Source organism: Mobula birostris, unplaced genomic scaffold (genome assembly GCF_030028105.1).
Source record: "Mobula birostris isolate sMobBir1 unplaced genomic scaffold, sMobBir1.hap1 scaffold_1106, whole genome shotgun sequence".
In the NCBI taxonomy this organism is placed as follows: Eukaryota; Metazoa; Chordata; class Chondrichthyes; order Myliobatiformes; family Myliobatidae; genus Mobula; species Mobula birostris.
The window spans coordinates 520-13,500 of NW_027274147.1; the positions used below are offsets into that span (position 1 = coordinate 520).

The 12,981-nt window shown below is 53.8% G+C and overlaps 1 protein-coding gene across 7 annotated transcripts in view; it reads left to right on the forward strand.

Moving 5' to 3' along the window:
• LOC140192296 (AP-4 complex accessory subunit RUSC1-like) overlaps window positions 1-12,981 on the forward strand; it is a 27,460-nt gene continuing 14,479 nt past the window's right edge. For 3 of the 7 annotated variants that reach the window (XM_072249959.1, XM_072249961.1, XM_072249960.1), the window contains exon 1: window positions 7,790-7,989. Coding sequence is in view for 4 of the 7 variants with exons in the window: in XM_072249955.1 (XP_072106056.1) it covers window positions 1,213-2,869 (1,657 nt within the window). In the remaining 3 variants the exon portion in view is untranslated. Of the gene's footprint in view, window positions 129-870; window positions 2,870-7,789; window positions 7,990-12,981 lie in introns of those variants that run through there. The other 4 variants (XM_072249955.1, XM_072249956.1, XM_072249957.1 and 1 more) reach the window with 2 other exon arrangements.

Below are 12,981 nucleotides of genomic sequence, written 5' to 3' on the forward strand. Positions count from 1 at the left end.
GCGCCGCGGCCCGTGGGGCGGAGAGGAGGGAGCGCCGCAGTACGAGGGGCGGGGCCGGGCGGTGATTGACAGCCCTCGCCCTGGAGCCGGAGCGGTGCAGAGACGGAGCGAGGCGGCGGCGGTAGCAGGTGATGTCCGGGGACTGGGGAGACGGGAGAGCGGGGAGAGCGGGGAGAGCGGGGGAGAGCGGGAGGAGAGCGGAGAGAGGAGACCAAGTCTGGACCCACCCGGTCCCGGGACATCCCCCCGAGGGGGAGGGAGGTTCGGGTCGCACCGCAGGGTTGGGTCCCGCTTCCCATCGCCTGGGAACAGCGTCGGTGGAGGGACCGGCACTGGGCGGGGTCTCGGGATCGAGCGCCGCACCCCAGAGTGGGGTGGGGTCGGGGATCGCGGTTCTGGTACCGGGCATTGCGGGGTCGGGTGTCGCGGTCGCGGCTCCGGTACCGGGCATTGCGGGGTCGGGGGGTCGCGGCTCCGGTACCGGGCATTTGCGGGGTCGGGGGTCGGGGGGTCGGGGGTCGCGGCTCCGGCCCCGGTACCGGGCATTGCGGGGGTCGGGGATCGCGGCCCCGGTACCGGGCATTGCGGCGTCGGGGATCGCGGCCCCGGTACCGGGCATTGCGGGGTCGGGGGTCGCGGCGCCGGTGCCGGGCATTGCGGGTCGGGGGTCGCGGCGCCGGTACCAGGTATTGCGGGGTCGGGGGTCGCGGCGCCGGTGCCGGGCATTGCGGGGTCTGGGGTCGCGGCCCCGGTACCGGGCATTGCGGGGTCGGGGATCGCGGCTCCGGTACCGGGTAGGGCGGGTTCAGGGGGCCGAGGGTCCGCGGGCGAGTGTCACTGACCCGCTGCTTCTCCTCCCTCCCCCCCCAGTGAAGACGGCGACGGCGGGTGTCGACCCGCGGGAGCAGCACCCCCGACCTCCCCAGCAAACCCCTCCCCTTCCCCGACCGAATCGACCCTAACTTCAGCCCTAATCCTGACCCTGAACTCAGCAATGCCCTCCGTCACAACTCTCACCCTCTGAACCTTAACCCCCTTACTCGGAGCTTTCAGTCTGACCCTTGACCCTCTACTTGTCTTCACCCTCTGACCCGACCTACCGCCACTTATTATCCTGCACCACTGATCGTAACCCCCCCCACACACACACTACCCTCACTCTCTAACCTCTAACCCCACCCAGCGTGCTCTTGCCACTGACCCCCTGACCCCATGCTGTCCGGCAACATGCTGCCCTGCATCATTCGGGAGTTTGACCTCCCCCGTGCCCTGGAGCCAGGAGGGTCCCTCCCCAACCTCAACGCAGTGGGGGTGCAGGGTCGCTGCCTGGGTCTCTTGATTCCCAGCCCCGCAGCCACCGTCAGCACCTGGGAGACAGCGCAAGACCTCGGCTCTGGGCTGGATACCAATTGCAACGGGCCCCGGGTAGCTGGCTGGTCCTGGAGCTGGTCCCAGAGGGGAGCAGAGGCCTCCCTGACACCACCCTCCTCACCCCCCTCATCCTCCCCCTCCTCGGGGACCTCAGGGTCTTTGGACTCTCCACCCTCAAAGGCCTCTCCGGCAACAGGGCCTGTAGAGTTCCCAGCCTCCCCTTCCACAAGTCGCTCCCCTCTCCCCACCTCTTCAGAATTCCCAGATACCCCATCGTCTAAAGCCTCCCCAACAAATACTGCCACTGAATTCCCAGACTCCCCTTCCCCGAGTCTTTCCCCATCTCTGGGTCCCTCAGAATTCCTGGTTACTCCCTCCTCAAAGGCCTCCCCAGCTACTGGGTATTTAGAATTCCAAGGCTCCCCTTCAATGGATTTCTCCCCATCTCCAGGTTGCTTGGAATTCCCAGATACACCATCCCTAAGGGCCTCCCAAGCAACAGGGCATGTAGAGTTCCCGGTCCTCCCTTCCCTGGGACGATCCCCCTCCCTAGGTCCCTCAGAATTCTCGGATGCTCTGTCCTCAACGGCCTCTCCCACAAATGCTCCCACAGAATTTCCGGCCTCCCCTTCCCTGGAACATTCCCCATCTCCGGGCCCCTCAGAAATCTTGGATACTCCATCCTCAAAGGCCTCCCCAGCTCTGGAACCCTCAGAGTTCCGTGCCTCCCCTTCTCTGGGACTTTCTCCATGTCCGCATCCCTCAGAATTCCCAGATGCCCTGTCCTCAAAAGCCTCCCCATCTGTGGGATTCTGTGAATTCCCAGACTCCCTTTCCCTGGGGCCATCCCCATCTCCGCATTCCTCAGAATTCCAAGCTTCCCAGTCTCCGCACCCCTCAGAATTCCGAGCTTCCTCATCTCCGCATCCAGCAGAATTCCCAATCTCCCCATCTCCACATCCCTTGGAATTCCCAGACAGTCCGTCCTCAAAGGCCTCCTCCTGTCTGGGACCCTCTGAATTGCCATCTTCCCAGGGATCAACTTCCTTCCCAGAGGCCCCTGGGTTCCCAACCTCTCCCTCCCCAGGGGTCGCCCCTCCACCTGAGCATTTGCAAACCCAGGACCCAGCTATCCCAGGGAGTGGTGTGGGATCCACACCCTCCCGCCCTCCAGGAGCCTCCCCTGCTCTTTCCACCCAGTCCCACTCCCCCACTTCCTCAGCTCACCTGGAGACCCTGGGTCAGGGGTCAGACAGGCCCCGGGTCACCACCTTTCATGAACTGGCGCTGCGGAGACGCCGTCCTCCGCCCCCGGTGCCCCGACCCCCAGCTCCGGACACTCGCGGAGTCACTGGACCCCCGCCGCCGGTGGTCACCTTCCGGGAGCTGAGGTGGAGGGTCCGGGCAGCTACCCTGGGGCTCCAGGAGGCAGGAGCGGAGCAGGGGAACAGCGGAGAGCGGGGCAAGGCGGATGGGGGAGCCAAGCCGGCTGAGGAGGGTAAGTGGAACAGACCTGATTCTGATCCTGTGCCATAAATAGGGTCACAGAGCTTTTGGCACATTGGCCTCCATAAGTCAGAGCACTCCCCACAGGATGTTGAGCCTGGCATTGGTGAGGCCTAATCTGGAGCACTGAGTGCTGTTCTGTTCACCTATCCACAGGAAAGATGTCAGCAAGAGTGAAAGAATGCAGGGAAAATCTATAGGATGTTGCCAGGGCTTGAGTTACAGGGGAAGGGTGAATAGGCGAGGATTTTCGTCCCTGGACTGCAGGAGAATGAGGGGAGATTTGACAGAGGTATACAGAACCATGAGGGGTATAGAGATAGGGTAAATGCAAGCAGTGAAGAAAGCTAATGGCATGCTGGCCTTCATAAAAAGGGGAATTGAGTACAAGAGCAAAGAGGTCCGTCTGCAGCTGTACAGGTGAGACCACACCTGGAGTACTGTGTGCAGTTTTGGTCTCCAAATTTGAGGAAGGACATTCTTGCTATTGAGGGAGTGCAGCGAAGGTTCAGAAGGTTAATTCCCGGGATGGCGGGACTGTCATATGTCAAAAGATTGGAGCGACTGGGCTTGTACGCACTGGAATTTAGAAGGCTGAGAGGGGATCTTATTGAAACATATAAGATTATTAAGGGATTGGACACGCTGCAGGCAGGAAGCATGTTCCCGCTGATGGGTGAGTCCAGAACCAGAGGCCACAGTTTAAGAATAAGGGGTAGGCCATTTAGAACGGAGTTGAGGAAAAACTTTTTCACCCAGAGAGTGGTGGATATATGGAATGCTCTGCCCCAGAAGGCTGTGGAGGCCAAGTCTCTGGATGCTTTCAAAAAAGAGATGGATAGAGCTCTTAAAGATAGTGGAATCATAGGTTATGGGGATAAGGCAGGAACTGGATACTGATAGTGGATGATCAGCCATGAACACAGTGAATGGCGGTGCTGGCTCGAAGGGCTGAATGGCCTACTCCTGCACCTATTGTCTATTGTCTTTCCACTGAGGTTGGGTGGGACTTAGAACATCGGTTGAGGGTGAAAGATGAAGTGTTTAAGGGGAACATGAGGGGAAACTCCTTCACTCAGAGGGTGGTGAAGAGTGTGGAACGAGCTGCCAGTGGAAGTGAGGGGAGTGGTTTTGATCGCAACATTTAACAGAAATTTGGATAGGTACGGGGTGGGAGAGGTGTGGGACGAAGCAGAATAATAATCTGGCTTGGCCAAAGGACCCGTTTCTCTGGCTTGGGGCTTTATCATTTCAAGTCTTGTCATTAACTGCAGTTGAACAGAATCAGACTTGGGTTTAGTATCACTGGCGTGTGTGGTTGGGGAACAGATAGGGAAGAGCAGATGAGAACTGGGGCAGGTCAACCGGGATTATACTGACCGGCAGGATAGCATCGAGGGGCCGAGTGGCCTACTCCAACCCAGTTTCAGAATCAGGTTTAATATCACTGGCGTATGTTCTGAAATTTGTTGTCTTGCAGCAGCTGTACTTTGCAATACATTATAGAAACTGTAAGTTACAATAAATAAAAGTTATGTAAAATTAAATATTAAAAAGTAGTGTAAAAAGAGAGGGGAAAAAGTAGTGAGGTAGTGTTCGTGGGTTCATTGTCTGAAATCTGACAATCTGATGGTGGAGGGGAAGAAGCTGCTCCTGAATCACTGAGCGTGTGTCTTCAGGCTCCTGTACCTCCTCCCTGGTGGCAGCAATGGGAAGAGGGCACGTTCTGGGTTGTGTGGGTCCTTCATGACGAATTCCGCCTTTTGAAGATGTCCTCGACGCTGGGGAGTCTATTGTCCATGATGGGGCTGGCTGAGGTTACAACTTTGTGCAGCTTTTTCCGATCCTGCGCAGTGGCCCCTCCATCCCAGACCGTGATGCAGCCAGTCAGACTGCCCTCCACGGTACATCTGTAAACGTTTTCAGGAGTCTTTGGTGGCAAACCTCATCTCCTCAAACTCCTGATGAAATGCAGCTCTCTGTCGTGCCTGCTTTGTTATTGCATCCAAGACAGATGTTGATCGATGTTAACACCGAGGAACTTGTGTTGTTGGCAAGGTTGTTGATGGTGTTTGAGCTGTGCCTATCCACACAATTGTGGGTGCAGAGGGAGTAGAGCAGTGGGCTAAACCCACATCCTTGAGGTGAGCCAGTGTTGGTTGTCAGCGGGGAGGAGACGTTATTCCCGACTGTGGTCTCCTGGTGAGGAAGTCAAGTACCCATTGGAGAGGGAGGCACAAAGGCCCAGGTTTTCGAGCTTGTTGATCAGAACTAAGAGTATGATTGTCAAAACTCCCTGCTAGCGTTGGATGAGTTGACGAGCCTCCTACGGTCTCTTTGACCTTCAGTGGATGCAAGTTCCAGCACTGGCCAGCAACCCAGCCGTTTAACACCAGCCTGACCACACTACAGTTTACCATGACCAGTTAACCTACTCACCAGTACATCTTTGGACTGTGGGAGGAAAACACGCGCGGTCATGGGGAGAATGTACAAACTGCTTGCAGAGGACACTGAAATAGACCTCCGACTCCCCAGTGACTGCACCATGGTAACCACTGCACTTCGGCTGGTGTTTGGTAGAACAGCAAGGACGGAATGCTGAGGCATGAGGGCAGCATTGGTCAGACGGCATTTGGAGGATGGTGAGAAATCTGGCTCCTTATCTTAGAAAGGATGGGCTGGCATTGGAGAAGGTCCAAATGGGGTTTCAGGAGAATGATCTTGGGAATGAAAGGGTGCGAGGTGCATTTGATGGCCGTCAGTTACTGTAGGAGTATACCCACCTCAGGGGGACAGACAAATGGCAAAGTGCAGCTGGTTTTCATGAATGTAACAGAACGGTACTGAAAATGGTGACTGAATGTAAAAATGAAAAGGCATTGTATGGCTTATTCTTGTAAAGTTCATTTTGGAACTTTAAACAAGTTTGATGACCCTGGGTCTGTACTCACTGGAGTTTAGAAGAATGGGGGGGGGGGGGGCGAGGGGATTTCATTGAAACTTATCGAATATTGAAAGGCCTAGACGGAGTGGATGTGGAGAGGATGTTTCTCACAGTGGGGGAGTCTAGACCAGAAAGCACAACCTTAGAACAGAGATGAGGAGGAATTTCTTTAGCCTGAGCGTGGTGAATCTGTGGAATTCATTGCCACAGAGCTGTGGGAGCCAAGTCACTGGGTGTATTTAAAGCACAGGTGTATTTATCTATTTAGTAATCGAGAGAGGAGTCGACCCTTTGAGCCACACCACCCCAGAAACCCCTGACAAACCCAATTAACAATAACCTAATCACGGGACAGTTTTCAATGCCCAGTTAACCTACCTGGTCTGTCTTTGCACTGTAGGGGGAAACTGGTGGACTTGGAGAATATTCGAACGTTCCATGGAGAGCAAGTAAAGAGATTCCTTACAGAATGGCGTCGGAATTGACTCGAGTGCCCAAGCTGTAATAGAACATAGAATAGTACAGCACATTACAGGCCCTTTGGCCACAATATTGTGCTGACCCCCAAACCCTACCTCCCATATAACCCCCGCACTTTAAGTTCCTCCATATACCTGTCTAGTAGTCTTTTAAATTTCACTAGTGTATCTGCCTCCACCACTGACTCAGGCAGTGCACTCCACACACCAACCACTCTCTGAGTAAAAAACCTTCCTGTAATATCCCCCTTGAACTTCCCACCCCTTACCTTAAAGCCATGGCCCCTTGTATTGAGCAGTGGTGCCCTGGGGAAGAGGTGCTGGCTATCCACTCTATCTATTCCTCTTATTATCTTGTACATCTCTATCACGTCTCCTCTCATCCTCCTCTCCAAAGAGTAAAGCCCTAGCTCCCTTAATCTCTGATCATAATCCATACTCTCTAAACCAGGCAGCATCCTGGTAAATCTCCTCTGTACCCTTTCCAATGCTTCCACATCCTTCCTATAGTGAGGGCGACCAGAACTGGACACAGTACTCCCAAGTGTGGCCTAACCAGAGTTTCATGCTAACCAGTCCTTGATTATTGAGGACTAAAGGTGACAAGGGAATGGGGTTGAGAGGTAAAATAAATCAGTCATGGTGAAACGGTAGAAGAACTGAGTTCCAGAGCTGTGAGGTAATGTGGCAGCTTATAAAACCCTGGTTAGCACCCACTTGGAGTATCGTGTTCAGTTCTGGTTGCTCTATTGTAGAGAAGATGTGGAAGCTTTGGAGAGGGTGCTGAGAAGATTTACCAGGATGCTGCCTGGATTAGAGAGCGTGTCTTATGAGGGAAGGTTGAGCGAGCTGGGGCTTTTCCCTTTGGAACGGAGGGTGAGAGGTGACTTGTGTGCTGGATGATAAGAGGCATTGATTGAGTGGACAGCCAGAGACTTTCTCCCCCAGGGTGGAAGTGGCTAATACAAGAGAGCATAATTTTAAGGTGGTTAGATGAAAGTGTAGGGGAGATGTCAGAAGTAAGTTTTTTTTTTACAGAGAGTGGTGGGTGCGTGGTCTGTGCTGTCAGGGGTGACATTTAAGAGACTCTCAGACAGGTACATGCTAGAGAAATGTGTCGCAAATATACCAGGAAGTGAATTATTTACCCACTTCTGAAACCCCTTGTATTCCTTGTAAAACCCTCCCCGTCCCTGTAAAACCCTTCCATTCAGCGTCAGACCCTCCCCATTGGTGTCAAACCCTCACCTCTGTATACGCTATTTCATGGGAGGGAAGGGTTAGATTGATCTTGGAGGAGGTTAAATGGTTAGCACATGATTGTGGGCCGAAGGGCCGGTACTGCGCTGTACAGAACCAGGCTGGCTGGGTGGACTTGTGGTCTGAGTAGGTGTGAGTTGTGTGTTCTCTCACAGAAGGACAGCCCATTGTGATGACAGGGCTGTGGTGGTGCAGGGGTTAACAGCGTACTGATGCGAGCGGGAGGGGCCCGGGCCCGTTGGATCGCGTTCCTGCCGCTTCCTGGTCCCGGCTCCCGGCTCCCGACTCCCGACTCCCGACTCCCGACTCCCGGGGCTCAGATATGGCTGCAGGGAGCCAGGAACCCGGCCTCCACACCCCCGGCTGAACACATCGGCTGGGCAGGAGGGAGCGGGTTCCCGGCCGAATTCCGGCCGTGTGTGGGAGGTGAGTAAGAGGTGGGGCCTTGCTGAGAGAGGTTGCTGCGGGCAGCGCCGGCATCAGTCAGCGTCAGAATACCAGGAAGTGAATTATCTACCCGTCCCCGAAACCCCTTTCATCCCCTGTACGCCTCCCCTCTGTAACCCCATCCCCATCACTGTAAACCCTCCCCGTCTCTGAAACCCCTTTCATCCCCTGTACGCCTCCCCTCTGTAACCCCGTCCCCGTCCCTGAAACCCCTTGTGTCCCCTGTACGCCTCCCCTCTGTAACCCCGTCCCTGAAACCCTCCCCATCTCTGAAACCCCTTTCATCCCCTGTACGCCTCCCCTCTGTAACCCCATCCCCATCACTGTAAACCCTCCCCGTCTCTGAAACCCCTTTCATCCCCTGTACGCCTCCCCTCTGTAACCCCGTCCCCGTCCCTGAAACCCCTTGTGTCCCCTGTACGCCTCCCCTCTGTAACCCCGTCCCCGTCCCTGAAACCCTCCCCATCTCTGAAACCCCTTTCATCCCCTGTACGCCTCCCCTCTGTAACCCCATCCCCATCACTGTAAACCCTCCCCGTCTCTGAAACCCCTTTCATCCCCTGTACGCCTCCCCTCTGTAACCCCGTCCCCGTCCCTGAAACCCCTTGTGTCCCCTGTACGCCTCCCCTCTGTAACCCCGTCCCCGTCCCTGAAACCCTCCCCATCTCTGAAACCCCTTTCATCCCCTGTACGCCTCCCCTCTGTAACCCCATCCCCATCACTGTAAACCCTCCCCGTCTCTGAAACCCCTTTCATCCCCTGTACGCCTCCCCTCTGTAACCCCGTCCCCGTCCCTGAAACCCCTTGTGTCCCCTGTACGCCTCCCCTCTGTAACCCCGTCCCTGTCCCTGAAACCCCTTGTGTCCCCTGTACTCCTCCCCTCTGTCACCCCATCCCCATCACTGTAAACCCTCCCCGTCTCTGAAACCCCTTTCATCCCCTGTACCCTTCCCCTCTGTAACCCCGTCCCCATCACTGTAAACCCTCCCCGTCTCTGAAACTCCTTTCATCCCCTGTACCTCTCCCCTCTGTCACCCCATCCCCGTCCCTGAAACCCTCCCCATCTCTGAAACTCCTTTCATCCCCTGTACGCCTCCCCTCTGTAACCCCGTCCCCATCACTGTAAACCCTCCCTGTCTCTGAAACCCCTTTCATCCCCTGTACCTCTCCCCTCTGTAACCCCATCCCCGTCACTGTAAACCCTCCCCGTCTCCGAAACCCCTTGTATCCCCTGTACCTCTCCCACTCTGTAAACCGCTCCCTGTCTCTGTGACCCCCTCCATCCCCTACACCCCTCCCCATCTCTGTGACCCCCTCTGCCCTCCCCTTCTCTGTACATACATGTCACCACATACAACCCTGAGATTCTTTTTCTGTGGGCATATTTAGCAAATCTATAAACCATAATCTGTAAATTGTAAACATCAGGAACTGTAAACTGAACAAATGCAGATATAATTAACGAGCACAAAATAACAATGTAACAGAGTCCTTAAATGAGTGTAGCTGCCCCCTTTTGTTCAAGAGCCTGATGGTTGAGGGGTAGTAACTGTTCCTGAACCTGGTGGTGTGAGACCTGAGGTTCCTGTACCACCTTCCTGCTGGCAGCAGCAATAAAAGGACATGGCCTGGGCAGTGCTTTTCTAACCAATCTTTCGTGCTGATGTGCTCAATGGTTCTGAGGGCTTTACCTGTGAGGTACTGGACTGAATCCAGCACTTTTGGTAGGATTTTCCACTCAAAGACATTGGTGTTCCCGTACCCAGCCGTAATGAAGCCAGTCAGCGCACTTTCCACCGCACATCTGTAGAAGTTTGCCAAGGTTTTCGATGACATGCCAAATCTCCACAGATTCCTTTCTTGACAATAACATTTATATGATGGGTCCAGGACAGGTCCTCTGAGACAGTGACACCCAGGAATTTAAAGTTACTGACCCTCTCCACCTCAGATCCCCCGGTAATAACTGGCTCATGGACCTCTGGTTTCCCTCTCCTGACGTCCACAATCAGTTCCTTGGTCTTATTGACATTGAGTGAGAGGTTGTGACACCACTCAGCTGAATTTTCACTCTCCCTGCTGTATGCTGATTCATCACCCCCCCCCCCCCACCGTAATACAGCCCAGAGCAGTGGTGTTCTTAGCAAACTTGTATATGGTGTTGGAGCTGAGCTTAGCCACACAGTCATTGGTGTAAAGTGAGTAGAGCAGGGGGCTAAGCACACATGGCTGTGGTCCTCCTGTGCTGACGGAGATTGTGGAGGAGATGTTTTCGCCAATCCGAACTGACTGGGGTCTACAAGTGAGGAAATTCAGGATCCAACTGCACAAGGGGGTATTGAGGCCAAGGTCTTGGAGTTTGCTGATTGGGTTTGAAGGGATGATGGTATTAAATGCTGAGCTGTAATCGATTAGAGAGCATCGATAAAGATCTTTACTGTCCGGATGTTCCAGGACTGTTTGAAGGGCCAACGGGAAAGCATCTGCCGTAGATCTGTTGCTTTGGTAGGCAAATTGGAGCGGATCCGAGTCTCCACTCAGACAGGAGCTGATGTGCTTCAACACCAGCCTCTCAAAACACTTCATCACTGTGGGCGTAAGTGCCACTGGGCGATAGTCACCACACTCTTCTTGGGCACCGGTACGATTGAAGCCTGCTTGAAGCAGGTGGGTAGCACACGCTGCTGAAGTGAGAGGTTGAAGATATCCGTGAACACTCCAGCCAGTTGGTCACACAGGTCTTCAGTACTTGGCCAGGTACTCCATCCAGACCGGATGCTTTCCTTGGATTCACTCTCTTGAAGGCAGCCGGCACGTCATCATCAGGTACTGAGAGCAAAGGACACATGGGAGTGTGTGATGGTTCCTCCCTGTTCTGGTGATCAAAGCGAGCATAGGAGGCATCAAGCTCATCTGGAAGAGGAGATCTGCTGTCCCCTAGGTCGCAAGGTTATAGGATTCAAACCCTGCCCCAGCTGTCGAGCATCCCTCATTGATTCCAGCCTAGTCTGGAATCTCCACTTCGCCCGAGACATGGCTTTCCGGAGATCATACCTGCACCTCTTGTAGCATTCCCGATCTCCGGACTTGAAAGCCTCTGATCCGGCTCTCAGCAGCTTCTGGATTTCATTGTTCATCATGACTGGGGAAAACCCTGAAGGAATCTGTGGGGACACACTCACCCCCAGCTGTTTTAATAAAGTCCGTTATGACCCTGGTGTAGTCATACAGGTCCTCAGGTGAGTTCGTGAAAGCGGCCCAATCCACTGACTTGCGGCAATCCTGTAACCGTTCCTCAGCCTCCCGTGACCACCTCTTAGTTGTCTTGATCCCTGGAGCCCTGTGCTTTAGGCTCCGTCTGTGTGCAGGTAGCAGGAATACAGCCAAGTGGTCGGATTTGCCAAAATGCGGACTCAGAAAGTAACGATAGGCATTCCTGCAACACACATCAAAGTTGCTGGTGAACGCAGCAGGCCAGGCAGCATCTCTAGGAAGAGGTGCAGTCAACGTTTCGGGCCGAGACCCTTCGGCAGAATTCCTGTTGACAAGCATTTCTTATCGTAGTGTAGCAGTGGCCTCGTGTGCTGGGACCTCTGGTACCGAATATATTGGGATCAATGTAAAGGGAATGTTGAGGGACAGCATGGTCTTGTTGGGCTGAAGGGCCTTTTCTTTGCTGTTTATTAGGTTCCAGCAGGTTTTGTTTTCTGTGGTTGTGTGTGTCTGTCAAGGTGGGTTTCCGTGTCAGATATGCATTCACGATGGGCATACCACAGCGCATGTGACCCGCGTTCAATTCCCACCCGTGTTTGTATGTTCTCCAGGTGACCATGTGGGTTTCCTCTGGGTGTTCTGGTTTCCTCCTACAAAGACATACAAGTTAATAGGATAATTGGGCAGTGTGGGCTCATTAGGCCAGAAGGGCTGAATTGCTGAATAAATAAATAAATAAATGAAAAATAAAACAGTTAGTATTTTAGAACACAGGCCCTTCAGCCCACAATTTAGTGTTGACCCTTTAACTTGCTCCTAGATCAATCTAACCCTTCCCTCCCACAGAACCCTCCAATTTTCTGTTCCTTGATTCTGAGGTGGGAACTCTGGGAGAGCCGCTGTATATAATGCAGAGTAGCTGGGAGTATTTGAGGAATGTTGCTTGGAAAGGGGGATTTAGACAGGGCAGCTAGAGAGGATTTGAGAGAAGGGGGAACCAGCCAGCATTCCTGCTTGTAGTCATTACCCAGTGACCCTGGGGTTAGAGAGGGAGGACTCAGCCAGGGTTGCTTGCTGTCTTGGATGCTGGGGAGGCGAGTGCCCGTGATGGATTACAACTTTCTGCAGCTTTTACTGATCCTGTGCAGTGGCCCCTCCGTTGATGCGACCGGTTAGAATGCTCTCTTCTCCGTTCATCTGTAGAAATTTGTGAGTATCTTTCATGATATACAAATTCTCTTCAAACTCCTAATGAAATATACCCAATGTCATACCTTCTTTCTAATTGCGCAATATGTTGGGCCCGGATAGATCCTCAGAGACATTGAGACCCAGGAACGTGAAACTGATCACCCTTTCCACTTCTGATCCCTCGATGAGGACTGGTGTGTATTTCCTCGACTTAACCTGACTTGGTCCAACCAAGCAGAGTCCACTGCCAAGAAGGCCCACCAGCGCCTTTACTTCCTGAGAAAACTAAAGAAATTTGGCCTGTCCCCTAAAACCCTCACTAATTTTTATAGATGCACCGTAGAAAACATTCTTCTAGGGTGCATCACAACCTGGTATGGAAGTTGTCCTGTCCAAGACCGAAAGAAGCTGCAGAAGATCGTGAACACGGCGCAGCACATCACACAAACCAATCTTCCGTCCTTGGACGCACTTTACACTGCACGCTGTCGGAGCAGTGCTGCCAGGATAATCAAGGGCACGACCCACCCAGCCAACACACTTTTCGTCCCTCTTCCCTCCGGGAGA